This window comes from Elephantulus edwardii, unplaced genomic scaffold (genome assembly GCF_000299155.1).
Source record: "Elephantulus edwardii isolate Elephantulus edwardi_28Jun2011 unplaced genomic scaffold, EleEdw1.0 scaffold00099, whole genome shotgun sequence".
In the NCBI taxonomy this organism is placed as follows: domain Eukaryota; kingdom Metazoa; phylum Chordata; class Mammalia; order Macroscelidea; family Macroscelididae; genus Elephantulus; species Elephantulus edwardii.
In genome coordinates this window covers 1560459-1580440 of record NW_006399849.1, presented here as the reverse complement: position 1 = coordinate 1580440, position 19982 = coordinate 1560459, and the positions used below count along the sequence as shown (strand labels likewise).

The 19982-nt window shown below is 35.3% G+C and overlaps 1 protein-coding gene across 1 annotated transcript in view; it reads left to right on the top strand.

The window, feature by feature from the left end:
* IPO11 (importin 11) overlaps positions 1–19982 on the top strand; it is a 228489-nt gene that overhangs the window by 40404 nt on the left and 168103 nt on the right. The window contains 4 exon segments of the mRNA XM_006891505.1: positions 5290–5422; positions 7070–7128; positions 15955–16003; positions 18820–18890. Of these exon segments, the coding sequence (XP_006891567.1) occupies positions 5290–5422; positions 7070–7128; positions 15955–16003; positions 18820–18890 (312 nt within the window).

The window sequence follows — 19982 nt, the reverse complement described above, 5'->3', positions numbered from 1 at the left end:
TCAGATGATCTGTTCTGCATACAGATTGAAAAGGTATGGAGACAGAATACATCCCTGACGGAGCCTCTTCTTGATTTTGAACCTTGTAGTGTCTCCTTGCTCTGTTCTGGCGACTGCATTTAGGAGTAAATTTCAGAATCTCTCTTTTTTTAAAAAATATTTCTTTATTTAGAAAGCAACTGTGTAGTTAATTGATAATTGCCATATTGAGAGACATTACACCATTGAGGTTATAAATGCAAAACTCTGAGTAGTTTCTCTAGATTTAAACTGGTTTTATTGCTCCACTTACTGACTGATCTTGGGCAAGTTACATAGTAAATTTGTAACTTGGTTTTCTTATTGTAAAAGAGGAAAAAAAATACTATTAAAGATTGTAATGGTTCAATGGAATCCATGATTTGTTGGTTTACTGATACTAGTTTAAAGACTAAGGTGAGACTAATAGAAGCCTTGGTATTTTTAGTTGGTTCTTAGGCATATGGAAATTGAGTAGTGAATAAAGTGGTGTTGGTTAAGAGTATTGAATATCTTGTAGATTGCCAGAAGAATAAATATACCTGTGTTGGGGGAAATGTGACCAAGTTCCTCCTTAGAGGGAAGGAAAGTGAAATTTCTTACATATCTTGGCTTGTTGTCTGGAGGCACCAGTCCTTAGAATGAAGTGTAAGTGAAAGAGAAAACTCTGCAATGAAATGAATAGACATAATAACCGCAGTGACCTTGACTATAGCAGATATTGTGAAGGTGGTACAGGGTAGGGCAAGGTTTCAGTCTGTTAAATAGGGTTACTCTAAGTCATACTTGATGCAGCCACATCTAACAACAGTATCATCAGTGATTCAATTGATGTAAAGTGCTGAAATGAATGTATAGCACAGAATGCAATCCAGTAAATGTTGACTATTATGAATTGGTTTTTGTTCTTAGTGTTATCATATGCATCATCTACATAGATGCCTCTTTCTTGAAATTACCTATTAAGAATGTAGGTGCTGTCCAGGTTAAAAAAAAAAGTATTATTAAAGATACTTCTTTTTGAAAAATTTTTATAGAAGCTAAATGTAGAAGTTAAGCTATTAATTTTAAGGAGTTGATTGTTCAGTTATAAGAAGTATAAAATAAAGTTGTCATTTTTGATGTTAAAAAGCGTATTCAGTATACTTTTTTGGTTTTATTTGAAATTTGGATATGGCACTGTTTGAGTTTTTGTTTATGTACCACATTAAGTCCCAAATGAATCTGAAGAATTATAGCCATGTCTATATTGATTTCACTTTCTCTTATTTTCTTTGGTTGACATATTTACTGTCAAAATGATACTTTAGCTTAAATTTCAATTTTTAGTTTTATCAAATTCCCGCTCATTTTTCCTTCCCTCCACAAGTATTCTCCCCAACCACTCACTCTTTTCTAACAAATATAGAAATGATTTATACATTTGAAAAAGTTTAGGATGGTATATTTTCCTTAAAGCACAAGTGTAATTGGGATTAGAGTTATGACTTTTAAAATTTAGAACTTCTCTTTTAGCTTCTTTAGGCTGAAAATCTTGATATAACTAAGAAAATTTTCATCTAGTTCATTGAAGTTGTGTGAAAGACTGACAAATTCTTTAAAGCTTTGTTTTTTTCCTCCCTTCTGATTTTTTTTTTTAAGCTAAATTAAATCTGAGGCACCAGTGAATTTTTTTGGAACTGAATCCTTTGATGATTTTCTTTTTTTTTATTGTTGCACATTGTCTATCCCTCCTTCCTATGCCCACTCTGCAATGCACCCCCCTTGTTCCATGTTCTTCTCATATATACATTATGTAATCATATATGCATTTTAGATTGTTCTCCTCTGTTGTAATCCAGTGTTCATTATCTGTCCACTCTTTCCTGATTCCCTACCCAACTCTCCCATGTCTGTTCTACTTTATAACAGTTACTATGCAGTATTTATCCCTTTGTGACTGAGATATTTCACTTAGCATAATGCCCTCAAGGCTTCCCCCATGTAGTATAATGTTTTCCTATTTCATTGTTTTTCAGTGCTGCATAGTGTCCCACTCTGTGGATGTACCATGTTTATATATCCATTCGTTTGTAGATGGAAACTTGGGTTGCTTCCATCTCTTTGCTATTTAGATTAATGCAGCAGTAAACATCGTTGTGCATATATCTGCTTGAGTTTTAGCTCAATTTCTTTAGGGTATTTTTCCATTAGTGGAATTGTAATTGTAGGTAATGGTATTTCCATTTCCAACTTTTTGAGAAGTGCTAGAGAGCGTTCTGTGGTGATTGTACCATTTTATATTCCCAACAGCAGTGAATAAGAGTTCCAATCTCTCCACAGCATTGGTTGTTTGCTACCCTGGTGAACTTTGCTATTGTTGCTGGCTAAATTGTTTTTGATGATGGTCAATTTTAGTGACTTAGTCTTAATGACACTACTGATTGTCCTATAATCTGGTGGTGTTTGAGAGATTGATTAATGTAATACTTAAAATGAAATATTAGGATCAACTATCCTGTTTTTTTCTTTTTGAATGTATGATGTTTATATTAAAGTATAGTAAGTCAAACTGAAAACTCAAATTCTTAGCTGTCAAATTGGTACTGACTCAGCTGACCCTCCTGTAGGTTTTCAGAGGCTGTTAAGCTTACGGGAGAAGATTGTCCATCTCTCCCATGTAGTAGCTGGTGGATTTGACCCACATGCCTTTGAGTTGGAAGCACAACTTCTTTTTTTTAATGAGATTTTAATGAAAGTTTATAGAGAACTTGGATTTCTATTTATTCATTGTTGTACATTTTCCTCCCTGCCCTCCCGTCCCCCTGGAAGCACAACTTCTTACTCATTAGGCTTTTAGTGTTCTGTCCTGTAAGCTTAAGCCAGTGAAATTAGTGGCTACAAATAATAGAAATTGAATGAGTCTATTTATTTTAATAGCATTTAATTTTTGACTTTTTTAAAAAATTATAATTATTTTGTGTGTCTACCGTCAAATCGGCTCTGACTGGTACAGGAGGAGATTGCCCCTCCTTCTCCAGCAGAGCATCTGGTGGATTCGAACTGCGTACTCTGGGATTGCAGTGTAGCTTTAACTGGTTTTTTATGACTCACTTTTTTATCAGTCAAATAGTATTTTGAATAATAAATAATATTGAAGTACATAAATGATAGAATCATTATGGATTTCTACCTAAGGTCCTTTTTTAAAAAATTATATTGATTTGCTTACAGAGTTTGTCTACATTGTGTTTCACACTATACTGCATTCACATTATATTTCATACCATCATTCTGAATCATTATATTTTATAAAATTAATCAACATTAATGAACTATGCCCACCATTGCCCTAACTTTCCAGATCCTCATGAGATCTTTCCCATTTCTTTTAATCACCCCTCACTCCATCAAATTGTGTGACCTTATGATTTCCCCCTGCCCATTCTTAACACTCTGCTCCTACCATTTCCCCCATGGATCTTCATACATGTTTAACTAGTTATCTTTCTGTCTTTATGTGATCTTATATAGTATTTGTCCTTATAGAACTGAATTCACTTAGCATAGTTCTCTCCAGTCCCTCCCAAGTTATGTAGTAATTCCTGAAATAATTGCTGTGAGTGCTGGGTAATATTCTATTGTGTGAACATACCACGGTTTCTCAATCCATTTGATGTAGTTCTACGTTTGGGTTGTTTCCATGTTCTTGCATCAATCTAATAGCCATTTGGCTCAGCTAGATTGCTCTGAGGTGTCCTGCAAAAAAAGAAGCCATTACTGGAATATAGTTCTTTCTCTAACTAGGAGGCATCAGCTAATGTTTTTCTACATGAGAAATGTTGTTGTTGTTAAGTGCTGTCAAGTTGCTTTCAATTCATAGTGATTCTATGTACAGCAGCTCTGAGATCTGCTCTGTCCTTAGCCAACCTCATCATCTCCAATACACCCACCTCCATTACCCCAGTCGCTGAGTGACTACGTATCATCTAGGGTCTTCCTCTCTTATATTGTCTTTCCATCTTCCCAAGCATGATGCCCCTCTCCAAGAACTGGTCCCTTCTTGTAGTATGCCCAGAGTATGTCAGACAGAGCTTCAGCAATAGTAGCCATTGTAAACTGCATTAATATTTATTGTGAGTTATAAAGTATAAACATTGCCATAATAGAAATTTCAATAATTTGTTTAACTATAAAATAAAAATGTATTAGTTTGTGTGTTGTGGTTTTTTTTTTTTTTTTTTTTTTTTTTTTTTTTTTTTTAAGTTTTACCCACCTCCCCCATTTTTCTGGCTACAAGTTCTTTCAACTCAAAACATTTCCCACCAATTTTGCTGAGGTGGCTGACCCAACCCCAGCTAAGACTTTCTTGTTGACACTAAGAGACACTGAGCTCCTTCTCTGTGTGTCTTTGTCAGCCTCTTCTTGAATCCGTCTTGTAGGTCATTCACCTTTAGACTTTTTAGACTTTAAGGTCATTGCCTGCCTGTTTCAAGACAGCTCCGGCATAAAGTGGTGGTCTCACAATCCTCAGTGCTGGTGGAGGTAATCACACAGATCTTGGATGTACTCGTTGGTAAGATACCAGCAGAATTATCTCAGAGGAAATACCTCTAAGCGCAGATACTGCGTAACACCACTGTTACAAAGCAGGACAGGAATGGGGGCTTGGGGGAAACTAGGAAAAGAGTGGATAAATAATGAACACTACATTGGAACAGATGAGGAAAAGAACTGTTTCAAAGAAATATCTGTACGACAGCAGACCAGAATAAGAGGTACATTGCAGAATACACTGTGGGTAGGGAAATGGAGGAAATTGTTCAACAGTGAGTTAATATTTAAAAAATAAAAGTAAACTGGGGGTGGGGGAGGAAGAAAAAGAATGCAGCAGTGAATGACTTAAACTCCAACTATTCTGTAAACTTTTGCGAAAATTACAAGCTTTTAAAAATGTAGGCAAGTTTCTCCAAGCAAACTGTTTCTTCACATAGCCTTATGACTTGAGACTTGATCTGATCTTCATGACATGAAGATTTATCATGTTTCTGCTTGCCAGTTTGGGGTGCTTTGGCATAGGAACATCCTTCTTTACGACAGTCACCATCTCTGTGAAAAGGAGTTCCTGCATAGCGACTGGGGTTTTTTTTTCACCCCCGATTGGTTCTTTTTGAGCATCAACATCCTGACAGTTTCTGCTTCTGAAGTCAGGACAAGAAAGGCCAGTTTCTTGTTTTTACTGATTGCTGACATCTGAAAAATACAAACAAGTTTGTTAATATTTCTTTGCAGTTAGCTTCCGGAATTTATAGTTTTGCCTGCTCTCTGTGGAATCACCATACAGACACATTCCTGCAACAAGTTTCTTCTGGGAATGAAGCTGCAGTTCAGAGTTCATTGGAACGAACTTTACTGTCTTTGAAAGGTATTACCAAACTTAATCTAGATATACTTACTGTTGAACTAACAGTTTTCATATAGTCCTCTAGTTCAATTTTATGCTCACAATATATAGAGTCAGGTTTTATGTCTAGGTGTAATTTTGTATCTGTTTTACTGTTTATACCAGTTTGCCACTTCTTGTTATGTGCCATCAAATGAGAACCAATTCATTGCTGACACTTCAGTGGATTTTTAGAGGCTGTAAATTGCTCAGGAGGTGAATGATCATCTTTATTATTATTACATAGGGCAGCTTTTGGTTTCGAACCTTGTGCCTTTGGATTGACAGTACCTCTCCTTAATCATGTTTACACATAAAATATAAATTTAGAGTTGAGCGTTGTAGATGTAATGGAAGTAAAGGTAACATTGATAAGGCTGAGTCCAACCTCTGCTAACTTCATGAAGGGGAACTGTTCCCACCAGCAACATTTCCAGTATGATTTCTTTATAAAGTCAGACATGGCCTTCCAGTCTCCACACCTACTTGTATCACTGTGTCCAAATTCATTGCAAATGACCACTCAGACTTTATAGAATCTCTTACAGTTATTCGGTATTAGGAAAACAGGTTGTGGTAAGGGGAGGCAAAGAATATCACATAGTCGAAGTCCACATTCAGTAAATAGCAGTTCTAAGCCATGTTAATAGCAAGACACAATCCCTCAATTATTTCAAACAGCTTCTCAGTCAACAGCAAGATACAGTCCTTCCATTAATCCAGTTTCTCGGGTAACAGCAAGATACCTCTGGTGTAGGAACCTCTGGTTTTGGCTCTCCTCTGGCTACGTGTTCTACAGTCTCTCTGATGTTGGCTCTCAGCTATTGATGAAATTTAATGTGATCAGTGGTGAACCACATGTCTGCAGTTGAGGCAGCTAGAGACCATGCCTCCATGGGACACTAAGGCAATGAATAGAAAGGCTTTTGTCAAATTCATGACTCCACAATAGTCAGTTTCAGATACCAGAGTAGAATGGAATATTATACCGTAGAATCTTAAACTAACCATGTGTTACTAGGTTTTCCAGTTGATTTTGAATCATAGTGACCCTATATGTTAGAGTAGTTGAATTATGAAATACTTTTTGTATTTCATAAGGAGATACTTTATTTCCATCATTATGAACTAAGATTGAATGAATCTTTTTGGTTCCTTTTGTATCATGGCTTAATGTTGATGGAAATGATCCCTTTTTTGTGTATGTGTGTGTACAGTGGAAAGATCACTTTTTTTTTGAGTGAAAATTTACAAATCACTGTTTTTTCATTCAGCCATTTATAGAAATGATGTTTTATAACTTTAATTATAATGCATTAATGCAATTAATTTATTATGATGAGAAGTGACTTAAAATTTTAACCTGAAGGGTTTATTGCAGATGAAAATTACTAATAATTATATAAATTAAACTGAGTAGGAAGAACCTTGCTGTTAGAAGTCCAGAGAACAGGCTTTGTCTCTCGTACTAATTACCAAACCACATTTGCAAGGATTTTTATCTCTTTATCTATTAAATGTAAGGATTAATGTCTAAATTGATTAGATATTGTCAGTCTGTATTATTATTGTGATTTTTAATAGAAAGATAAAAAAAACATGCAAATAAAACTTGATTTTACTTTACAGTGCTGCGTAAATTAACTGTTAATGGATTTGTGGAGCCTCATAAAAATATAGAAGTGATGGTAAGTCTACAAGTAATTTTTTTGTCATTTTTTTCAAAGTTATTTTCCAGCATGTTCCCTAAATACTTACTTTTTATTTTTACTAGAGAACTTCTTGACATTCATGTTAGAAGAGTTTATTAATTGATCTCTTAGTTTTTAATCATTCTGTGTATGTTATGGTATACTTTTTAGATTTGCAGTCAGTTTTTATGTATCAAAGTGACTATTGGATATAAGAGAGAAAGTAAACCAATGATATTTCTCTAGCAGCAGTTATATATTGACTATTAACATTCTTAGGCATTTTGATACTATTATATCATAATCAGGCTCATGAGTTATATTTTTTACTTTTAAAATATATTTTAAATTAATTTTGTTTTTTCTTCTGATCATAACATTAATGCAGCTCTTTCTCTTTCTCACACACATGAAAAAAACTTTCCATCAATAAGGCTGTTAACATATTGCAGTGTATATTCTTTGTGGGTATACAGCTATGTATATGGAATACCTAGCTTTTTCATTGCAACTATAATTTGTTACTCTCCATACCCCGAATATATCGGGCTTATATTTTACTTACTCAGGTTTACATTAGCTCTTACAGTGTTTTTACTAAAGCTAAATTTTTGCTTTCTGTGGGTTATCTTAGGGTCTACACAAGAACTGATGAAAAGGTATATTTAGTTGCATTTTAGCCTGCCCAGTAGATGTCACTGTATCATTTTTTTAAAAAATCCATTTATTGCATATTGCCTTTTCCTTTACTCAGCTCATTATATATCTGTTATCTATTTTCAGTTTTTCCTCCCTTTCTCCTTTCCTCTCATTCCTGGTAAACTTCATAGAATGTTTTTTTCTGTATCTAAACCTTTTGTTTCCCTTTTATAATAGTGGACTTTTCTGACTGAATATTTTCATTCTGCATGGTATCTTTCAATGTTAGATGCAATGCTTTATTTAATTCTTGTTACTGCTAATGTTACATTAAATGAAAAAAAAACAAACACAAAACCCCCCACAAATTGAGAAACACTCATCAGAGTGGTAGAAGTAATGATTCTGTTGTCAAGAATTTAAAGATCACTAACAGACATCATTATGCTGTGATGACCATTTTTGTTCTATGAAAATATTATATGCTTATCTTTTAAAAAGGAAAAAATCTAAAAGGAAAATATAAAATTTTGCTCTTCAGTGTATTATTGATGTTATACTTTGTCAGTGTCCTTTATAACATGTATATATAATTTATAATACATTATGTATGTATGTAACCACATATATAATTTCTTTTACAATTTAAAATTTTATATGTGTTTTAGGTAAACAGCATTTTCTGTGTGCTGTTTCTTTATGTTAGTAATGCTCTTATATATTGTTTCTTTATGATTTCATGACACATCCTTATTACGGTTAGTGAACTTTTTTTTTAAGACAGACGTGTATATTGTAATTGGTGTTGTAAAACAATGTACACGAATGATTATTTGGGGGAAAAAAGATAAAGTTAATGTAAAATATATATAATTTTGTTACTCAGTTATATATTATTGGGAGCTCTGGTTGCCTCGTATTAAGAAACTACTCCGCAGCGTGGCTTGAACTCACCAGCTGCTCCATAGGAGAAGTTGAACAGTCTTGTCTGTTCTGTTTATTACCTCTGGAAATCTGCTGGAGGGTCAGCTATGAGTCGGTTCCTACTCGAGGGCACAAACAGCAACAACACCGCAACTAATTATCTATTAATATATAAAGAATGCAAAATTAAATATTTTAGTAGACCTTTCATTATGTAATTAAAAAAAATATGTTTTCCAGATAAATTCCCAGAAATAAAAGTTTTAAGTTAACATGTATGTGTATATAAAATATTGATACATATGACTAAATTTCCTGAAGATACATGAAAATTTAATCTTAGTTAAGTACTAATTGTTGTTGTTGTTATGTACCATCGAGTCGCTTGCGACTCATAGTGACCCTGTGTACAACAGCCCTAAACTTCTGCTCTGTCCTGTGCCAATTGCACTGTCTCTGGCACTCCCATCCCAATTACCGCAGTCACTGAATCAGTCCACCTCATGGAGGGCCTTCCCCTCCTGCACTGTCCCTCCACCCTCCCAAGCATGATGTCCCTCTCCAAGGACTGGTCCCTCCTTACAACATGCCCAAAGTATGTCAGACGAAACCTCAGAATCCTTGTCTCCAAGAGCTGCCTGTTTTAACCCTTTCCAGGATGAATATGTTTGTTTTCCTGGCAGTCCATGGTACCCTCAATACTCTTCTCCAGCACCACAGCTCAAAGGCATCAATTGTCCTTCTATCCTCCTTAGTCATTGTCCAACTCTCTGATGCGTAACAAGTGATAGCAAAGACCATGGCCTGTATCAGACTCACCTTTGTCTCCAGAGAGACACCATTGGTCTTCAGTACTTTGGAGAGGTCCCTAACAGCAGAAAATTTAATCTTAATTAAATACTAATATATTTGAAAATTTATTGGTTTTGGCTCTGATGCCAAAATGAAACGGAACAGTTCCTTGCAATTACCTAACAAGGATTTTAGTTCAGTGAAAATAGGATATTGTTTTGTTCTCTTTTCATCTCTGACTTTGAAACAAACTTTGCCATATGGTAAATGCTTGATAATTATCTTTGTGGATTTTTCTTTAATTATTTCTATTGGTTTGCGTATAATCACTCATATACATCATGTTTTGTACATGCACTTTGTATTTTATACAATCATTCATATATATTGTTTCACACATGTATCTTGCATGTTATTTAGTCACTCATATGTATTATGTACTATACAATTACTTTTGCTCTATGCCTTTCATTATGCTGTCATCATATCAAATACCCCCTGACCATTTCCCAGTTCTTTACCCCTCTCCAATCAGCCCATTATCCCAGTGATTTTTCACTCTTCCCCTTTTTCTGCTGCTTTCTCTTTTGGACATTTATACGTATCTTACTCAATTATACCCCCCTCTTATTACAATAGTGACCTTATGAGATATTTCACTCAGCATAATGCCTTCTAGTCTCTCTCAAGTTATATAGTATTGTGCAAGTTGTTGTTCCTTGTTGCTGATTGCTGAGCACAACTCATAGCGACCCTGTGAACAAAAGACCTGAAGCCTTTTTATAACTATCATCATTTCTCAAAGTTCAAAGTGTTTCTTTTCCAGAGGCATGTGGTTTATGAAGTGGATGCCACTCCTGCTTCCTTAGTGTTGCATAATATTCTATTATATGAATGTACCATAATTTCTCAGTCTGTTCATTTGTTGATGGGCATTTGAACTGTTTCCATTTTCTTTGTGAATAACCCTGCTGTGAACATAGGTGTTCCTATCTCCATTTGTGTCTCAGTTCTGGTTTCTTTGGAATATAGTCCTAGCAGTCGAATTGCTAGGTCATATATGATCTCTCTGTTCAGCCTTTAGAGGAAATGCCAAACTGCCTTTAATTGTAGTTGTATCACTTTACAATTCTACCAACAGTGCATAAGAGTTCCAATCCCAAATGCCCATCTATAAACAGCTGGATTGAGAAGTTGTGGTACATTCACATGACAGAATAGTAGGCAGCACTCAGGAGCAATGATTTTGAAAAATACCATATAACATGGGAGGCTAAGAGAGCATTATGATGAGTGAACTAACTCAGGTGCATAGGACAAATACTATTTAAGACCATTTTTGTAAAACCAGAAAGATAACCAGTAAGATGTGTTTGGATATTCAGAAAGGAAAGGGGAGGAGGCAGGAAGACGAAGGGTGCAGGGATAAAATCATGAGGTCCTAGAGTTTGGTGGGTGGAGGGAGGGGCGAAGGAATTAGCAAAGATCCAGTGGGGATCTGAAAAGACAGGGCATAATGGCGGAGCATGGTTCAATGGTGATTAATTTTATGAGGCACAGTGTTTGGGAGTGATTGTAAGAAACACTATGGGAATGGAAAAAAAAAGTTCCAGTTTCTCTTTATCGTCTCTAACATTTATTATTTGCTACACCCACTGGAGTGAAATGGTATGTCATTGTTTTGATTTATGTCTCTCTAGTAGTGATTTTCAATATTTCCTCATAAGTTTCTTGGCCGTCTGAGTGTCTTTTGTGAAGATTCTGTTTTGTGATTGGGTTATCAGGATTTTGTGTTTTTTTGTTTTTTTTTTTTTTTTATGAGCCTCTTGACTGAAATGTAAATGCCTGATGGTTTTTTTCCAAATCTCTGGACTTATTTTTCACCCTACTGGAGAAAGTTTTTGATGCACATAAGGTTTTGATTTTAAGAAGGTCCCATTCATTAATTTTATTTTCTCGAGGTTGAGCATTTGTCATTATGTTTGCAAGCCTGTTTATGCCATAGATCAGGGCTTCTAATTTTGTTCCTATTTTTGGTAATTATTTGTTGAATGAAAGTGTTAAGTGAGAAGCATTATATTAAGAAGCTCAGTAATTCTCTTTTATTATTAGTGAGTTAAAAAAATTATATTAATGAAAAGTGATTATGTTCATTGTTTGTACTTTTCCTGGAAATGATTTGATTCATATTCTATAAGTTGAAATAGTAGCTTTCCATGAATATTGTTATTGTTTTGAAAATCTTTAGTTGTTTTATCGAGAGTCCTCTCTCACTTAGGTAGAAATTAGATGCCATTCTTTATTTACTTAGTTAATAAGTGGTTTGTTTTAGCACCTAAGATTTATTGACTAGTTGGACAGAGGATACAATTTTAATGAATTTAGAACAGCTGCTTAAATTGCTTAAGGATCTTATAAATATGAACCTGAAAAATGCTAGTGGAAGCAGGAATAGAGTGGTTAAACACTATAGGGAAGGCAAAATCAAAAGGAAGATTATGGATGATGAGGTAGTATGTACATTGCAGTAACAGTTGGAACCAGGACATGCGTAGCTGTGGAATATGGAGAGGAAAGAGTAGAGGGAAACAGACTAGGAGAAGGTTAACACACAGAAACAGTTGAGAAGGGTTGACAGCCAGGGACATGAGGGGAGGAGAGATTAGCAAATGGGTAGGTAAGGAAAAGGAAGAGTTCAACGAAGTTTCAGTAGAATGTTGTAAACTACAGCATTATACAATAGCTATTATTGTTAATAAAATATGTGAAGAAAAACCAATTCTTTTTGTTTTAAAAAAAGCTTTAGTAGCAGTAAGTGATAGTGTTGACATTTTAGCCTCTGGAAATATATTTGTGTTTGAATCTTAGTTTTCTGTTTTGTTTGTTTATTGATTTTTGTACCTGTTAGATGCAGTGATTTTGAACATTTAATAGACCCTGTGCAGTGGCTCCACTTGAGAAATTGGTTTCTCCTGTCTTGATAAGGGTTACGTAAAGCTTTGGGTTTTGTGTTGGTATGTGTTTGGTTTGTGTTATTGTTCTTTCACTCCATAAGTAGGTGTCAGCTGGCTAGATTCTCCCCTTCCCCTTTTAGCCAACAAGGACCCAGGGACGGAGGGAATACTTGGTTTATCAAAGTCAACAGCATTCGTTGGGTGTATCTTTTTTTTTAATTTTATTAAATTTTATTAATTTTAATGAACATTTACAGAGATTTGGGGTTTTCATTCATTCATTGTTGCACTATGGGTGTATCTTTAAAATTCCGAAGTGATGGCTTCACTTTGTGGCTGGTCTGGAGGCCCCTGTGCAGTGGCTCCACTCTAGAAGTTGGTTTGTCACATCTTGATGAGTATCATGTGAAATTGAAAATGAAATTTATTAATGCTAAGCATTAACATTCTTTAAGTGGTTACAGCACTTTGTCTATTTGCTATACTGAGTAAGTTGGAATTGCTATGATGCTGAACACTATGCCATAGTTGAGTCAGATGCCATAATGGTTACCCATCATGGACAGTGTTTGGAGTAACTTCCAGGTTGATTCAGGTTTGGAAGCAGGAGTGGCACCCCTTTCCTAAACCAGATGCCTCTGGAAAGTCTGTGAACGCTTTCAACATAAAGAAACAATGTTCATTGTAGAACAGAGTTCAAGTCTTTTTTCCCTCGGGTCGCTATGAGTCATATTCAACCTGATGACACTTAACCACTTCTAAGTGAGACTAGTGTTATATTTTGGAGGAACATTCTTCTGCTTTGTACATCAGTCTTTGCCAGTTTGCTGTACTGAGGTAATCTGGGTTTACTGTGATGCTGAACCTTGTACCATTGGGGTGTGGAATGCCATAATGGTTTCCCAATGTGGACAGTGTGTGGTTGAGCTCCTGGTTGTAAAACAGATTTGGAAGAAGGAATGGCATCCAATTCCTAAACCACATGCCTGTGGGAACTATGAACTTGGAGAAATGATGATAACTATAGAAAGGCATTGTTAGGCCTTTTCTTCATGGATTCGCTATGAGTTGTACTTGACTTGACGGCAATCAACAACAACAGATTCTTTGTCCTTAAACAAAACCCATATGAATTTACATTATTTTTGGCAATCTACTGGCCCAAAAGCCCTCTCTGTAGTCCCAAAGGCACACAGTTCCAACCTACCAGCTGCTCTGCAGAAGAAGGATGGGCTGTTTCCTCCCTTATGATTGTTTTACTGCCTCTGAAAACCCACTGGAGGGTCAGCTATGGGTCAGTTCTGACTCAGTGTCACACAGCAGTTAGCCCATCAGAATTCTTACCCATATCCATAAACTTTGGGAAGCTGATACTGTTCTTTTGACTTAGTTTCTGAATTTTCTTTTTGAGCAGTTCAGCTATTTATAATGCTATATCATGAGTTTTGTTCTTTTCAAAATAAAAAGATATTTTCACAAGAATAAAAAGAATATTTAATTTATAAAAAGAAATGAATTCTATTCATATGAACATCTTAAACCTTCTTATCTCTGTTTTTGCTAGATGCTCCCCTCTTGGCCTGTGAACAGTTGATTGTTTTGCAACCACTATGGAAGGCTGTATGGCGCTTTCTCAAAAAGTTGCAAATAGAAATATCATTTGACCCAGCAGTTCCACTACTGGGAATTTAACCTAAAGAAACCATAACTGCTACCCAAGCAGATATATGCACACCTGTGTTTATTGCGGCTTTGTTCACAATAGCAAAGAGCTGTAAACAACCCAAGTGCCCATCAATGAACAAATGGATAGAGAAGATCTGGTACATTCACACAATGGAATACTATGCAGCATTGAAAAAGAAGGAACTCATGAAATACTATACAAAATGGATGATCCTGGAGGACATTATACTGAGTGAAATAGCTCAGTCCTAAAAGGACAAATACTGCATAGGGCCACTGTTGTAAAACGGGACTGACATCAGGGTTGAGGGAAAACAGAAAAGGAGGGGAGGAATTATGTATATTGCATTGAAACAGATGAGGAAGAGATTTGTCTAAAAGGGACATATGAATGGGTATTGTCATCACAGACATCCAGAGTGAAGGATGCATAGTGGAGTGAACTTGAGGGGAGGGATAGCATAACAATGAAAGAGTTTTTCTTTTTCTTTTCAAGGAGAAGAGTGATTTTGGGGGGAAGGGGTGGGCAGGGAGAAAAGTGCAACAATGAATGACTGGAAACCCTAAGTCTCTGTAAACGTTCATTAAAATTAATAAATATAAAAAAGTTGATTGTTTTTAGGAGCACATTTTTCTTGGTTGGTGGTGGGACTTTTATAGAACAGTTTATTATTTGATTGAAAGATGATTCTGTTTCAAGTTAGGAAATTGTCTTAGAGCAGTAGTCTTGGGGTACCTCTAGTTCTGTCAGACCAGTAAATGTAGTGTTTTTTATGCATTTGAGATTCATTTTACATTTTTAAAGTTGTGTTTCTGGTCAGAGCATTTGATACTGGTAGCCGAGCGCACTAACTCTCTTGTTTCAGATCCGAGGAGACTGTGGTTCATATGGGCCCTTTAGTCCTTTGTACTATTTGCTTGTGTGAGTTTTCAGGTTCTTCACTTTCCTCTCCTCCATACTAGGAGAGGTAGATAGCTACATCTTAGATGATCTCTTGTTGACTTTTAAGACATAGGTGATACTCAACCCTATGCTGTAGACCATCTTTATGAACTGTTTTTTTGCCAGTTATCGTAGATATCCCCACCCTCAGGCTCATTAGCTCAGTTCTGCAAAGTGATTTTGTCTGAGAAGTATCCATTAATATCATTTACAGTATGCACTATATACACACATGGAATATATGCAATATATACAAATATGTATCTAGAAAGATCTATAGGCATGTCTCTATAGACTCTTGTCTGTATTCATGTACAACCTCCAACATATCTATGTAGTATACATATCTACCTTTGTGTTGTTCGTATCTTAGACCTAGATTATAAATGACACTGTACACTTTCTATTATTTGTATAGTGGTATGTGTGTTTTTTGAGGTAAGAATTCTTCATGTAAATTACTTGTACCAAATATTAATTAATTATTGGGCATGTAGTATTACCATATTCTTAAATTCTAGATGGTGACAACAAACACTACAAAATTTTATATCTCAGGGAGCTTATATTTTGTGAAAAGACAAATAATAGGCCAGATGATATATAAGTTGTGAGGAGACATAAAATAGACTAAAGAGAATATAGAAAACTTAATGAAAAAGAATACTTAATAATTTTTTATTTATTGCAAAGTAATTTAGATCAGTGAAGCTGTGAAATAACAATTATTTTCTTGTAGACTTCTTTAAAATATATTTTACTTTCCTTAATTTTAGCATAATTTCCTGTTAATTTTTTTATGATGTGTTATAACATTTTTGAAAAAATTAGTAAGTCAATGTTTGTAACAATAAACAGATCTTTTTACAAGATACTATTTTCCAGGGTTTTCTACATGGGATATTTGAGCGGCTAAAACAGTTTCTGGATTGTAGTGAGTATTTACATAACAATGTTTTATTCAATAAAATGTTTATTCATAAATCACCTCTGCCTTGTACTTGAAAATCTAGAGATGGTGTTTTGATAAGTGTCCCATTTATCGATCTATTTGTGTAGGCTTTTGGTAGCTGGAAAATCTTAGATATATGTAGACTGCAAAATGTCTGTTTGTATATATGTTTGTGATCCCATAAAGTGATAATTTTTTCTTCAAAAGGAGAGCCGTTCTTATTTTATTAATGCTGCCTAATAATTTTAACAATGGCAAACCTACGTAGGGGATAAAGAGTGCGTGCTCCAGGGTGCATTATGATCCTGACAGCACCTCTTTTCTTCCTCTCCTTCATTTATTTGTCCAGCACTTCTATGTAGTCTTTCTTTCCATGTGGGAGACATTGCCTGCTATGGATGTTGGTAGTGCTGGCCCTACCTTGGGCACTTTGAGGCTTTTGTGTCTACTGATATCTTGTTCCTGCATCTGCATACTTAGTCCCTGTGGGCACATCTCCATGTCCTCCATCATATGTCCTGTGCCCAGTAGTACATAAGATCTCTATTGTAATTTTCTCAAAGCTACATATCAGGCAAAACAAGTCTCCTGTTTTCAGCAAATACAACTCTCTAGCTTTATCTGGTAGGCTACCATAAGATTTTATGGAGATTTAACCAAGATTGTATAGGAACTGTATGTATATAATAGTGGGATGTTTTGCACAGTGTTTAAATTCCATAATGTCCTATTTCACCAAAGGTATAATGAAATGTTCAGTGATACATAACTTACAATTATTTTTAAAGAATAACTTTTTAATGAATGTTGCATTTTTAATTAGAAGAATTGATCTAAAATTGGATATCTTGATAAATCTTTGAAGTTAAATTTCATAGGTATGTACAAACTACTTTTTCCCCTGCGTGCTGAGAAAAATTTTAGTCTATTTTGTTTCCATTCCTTTCTCTATTTCTCTGCTGTTACTACCTGGTTTCAGGAAGCCATCCATGGCAATTATATTTAAAAAAAATTTTTTTTTTACCTTTTTTAAAATTAATTTTAATAAAGATTTACAGAGATTTTGAATTTCCATTCATTCATTGCCGCACTTTTCTCCCTGCCCACCACTCCCCACCAGCTCGCTCCCCTCTCCGAAAAGAAAAAGAAAAAAAAATTCCTTCATTGGTATACAATTTCACCATTACATTTTTAACAACACATACTAAGTGCAAATGATATGCCAAATAGCTGTTTACATTATTTTGTTGTCTCATGCCATTGAGTTACTTCCAGTTTGTAGCAACCCTAAGTGGAGTATACAGAACACTGGCCAGGCTTGTGTCACCCTCACAATCCATACTGTTCTTCAGCTCATTGCTGTACACCCTCTTGTTGGGGCCATATTTAAGTTCCTTTTTTTTGCTGAACCTCTACTAAGTAGCTTAGATTTACAGACTGTTTTCTTTTGGTACATTTTATGCATTACTGAAATCTAAGTTTCCTTTAATGATACTTTGATTTTTTAATTTTCTTGTTTATTAACTTTTACTGGTTCACCTTTCAGATTCTTGTACTATTATAAAATATCCCTTACCATAGCTTCATAGGAACACTGGTGGCTTAATGGCAAGAAGCTGTGTTGTATCCCAAAGGCACGTGGTTCCTTCCCACCAGCTGCTCCTTGAGTGAAGGATGGGCAGCCTTTTCCTGTGTGATTTACTGCCTCTTAAAATCTGCTGACGGGTCAGCTATGAGTTGATTGTGACTCGATGGGACCCAATAACAACAGCAACATACCTCCATAGCTCTACTTCAACATTATACTCTGTTCAGACTCTGATCAGCCTTCTAGAGATGTACACATACTCTCTGTGCCAGTTTCCCTTCTGTGCACATTCATGGACTTTTGTCTTTTTTCAAATGTCTGTGTGTGTCAAAGCCAAAATGAAAGTAGCTTTTGCACTGTACACCTTGATGGTTTTCAGCTTGTCTGTGCATGTACACAGTTTCATTAATATATCTTAAAGTTGATATTTGTTCGTTTGGTTTATACTGATAGTCATTTTCTCTTCCTGTGTTTCTTATGGTTATAAGGTACTTTTTGATTGTTGTTAGTTCCGGTGAGTTGGCCATGACCCATAGTGATCCTGTGAACACACGGTCTGTGAGAAGATCTACAAGTAGATCTGAACCTTGCCTTGTTTTGTGCCATTCTTCTCATCTCAGATATAGTTGAGCCCATTCTTAGAATTGATTGTTATAGTCATTATGTCAGTCTGTCTTGTTGAGGGTTTTCTGTTGTGATAGGGATCTTGTGTTTTACATTTTTTACTTCTAGATTTGAAGGAGGCACAAAACCTTTGTTAACATGCATGTGTGTCTCTATAAAACATACTATTGTAAGTGTGTGTTGTATTTTGATTAATTTAGTTTAATTTCATTTAATTTAGTTAAATACAGTACTGTGCTATGAAGTACAAATTAGTTTTGTGTTGCCCAAATCTCAGTTTGAGTTTTTACACTGCAATCCCAAATGCATGCTATTTTAATCCACCAGCTGCTTCACAGGGGAAGGATGGGCAATCTCCTCCCATTCAGTTACTGTCCCTGGAAACCCCTGGAGGGTCAGCTATGGGACAGTTCCATCTCAATGGCACACAACTACCACCATCACAACAACATATACGGCAGCATTAAGAATATACACTAATGAATTAATGATTAAAAATATTCACAGGTACTACTTTTTAAAAAATTTACTGTGTTTGTTTAAACTTTATATGCTTTTACTAATATTTGAAATGCATTTTTAACAGGTAGAAGAATAGGTACAGAAAATGTATGTAGAGATAGATTGGAAAAGACCATCATTCTTTTTACTAAAGTGGTAAGTTCTGTTTTATCTTAAGGAGATTTTTCTCTAAGCTAGATCGTGCTATTTATATATGGTAAGGAAAATCTCATTTTTGTAGCCATTTTTGGTTTGGAAACTGCATTGCTCTGAAATAGATCTTTAAAAACAGGTGGAAATAAGAAACATGTATTTTGTGTTCCCCCCCGCCCCCCGCCCTTCTTTTTTATTGAGTGCTCAGTAATAGAGCTTTGGGTTCCCTGCTAAAAAAGAGAAGGAACAGAAATGACTGATTTTTTGCTTTTGTGGTTAAGTAGCTATTACTGTAACTCTCATATTCAAAATAGTTTAGTCTACCTACTCTTCCAAGGTCCCGAACAAAATTAATGCAGAGCCTTTAAATTAAAAATTAAAAAAATAAGAACAGTAAGACAGAATGATATAATTAGTCAAGTCACTGGGGTTATGCTAGGGTTTGTATAACTGATGCTTGTCTGCATTGCTATTACTAGCAGTTCCTATTCAGTATGCCAATTAAATAAGTTTTAAAAAAGTATCTCTTAGGTAGTTTGCTTTACCAAAATTCTGGATATTGAACTAGTGGGTTTTTCAGCTGTGGCATTTAGTTCTTGCTTATGATAATAGTGTGGGTAGATGGAACTCTGATGATATCCATAGCAAGTTGCACTGTTAATCCAGATGCCAGGCTTTCCTGGTTGTTTTAATCGATCAGCGGCTCTGAGAAAGATGGACAGTCTCCTCCCATGTGCTTTATAGCCTTGAAAACCTTTTGGAAAGTCATGTGTGAGTCATTTCCAACTTTATAGCAATGAGATTTGAGCTTTCAGACTAAGTTGTTGAAAAATGCTATTGAGTCTATTTTGACTCATACATAGGACAACAGAACAAAACACTGGTCCTGTGCCATCCCCTCAATTGTTTGTTGGAACTGCTGTCGGTTCCTCTCTTTTGCTGATCACCTTTAATTAATAGCACTAATCTTACTTATGATAGTCATATTTATGCTCTCTGGAGCTTTATTAAAACTTTGTGAGATGCAAAATTTCAGATAGACCCTTTACTTCAAAGAATTGAGTAACCAAGGCCTTGTGATATTATCCTCCAACT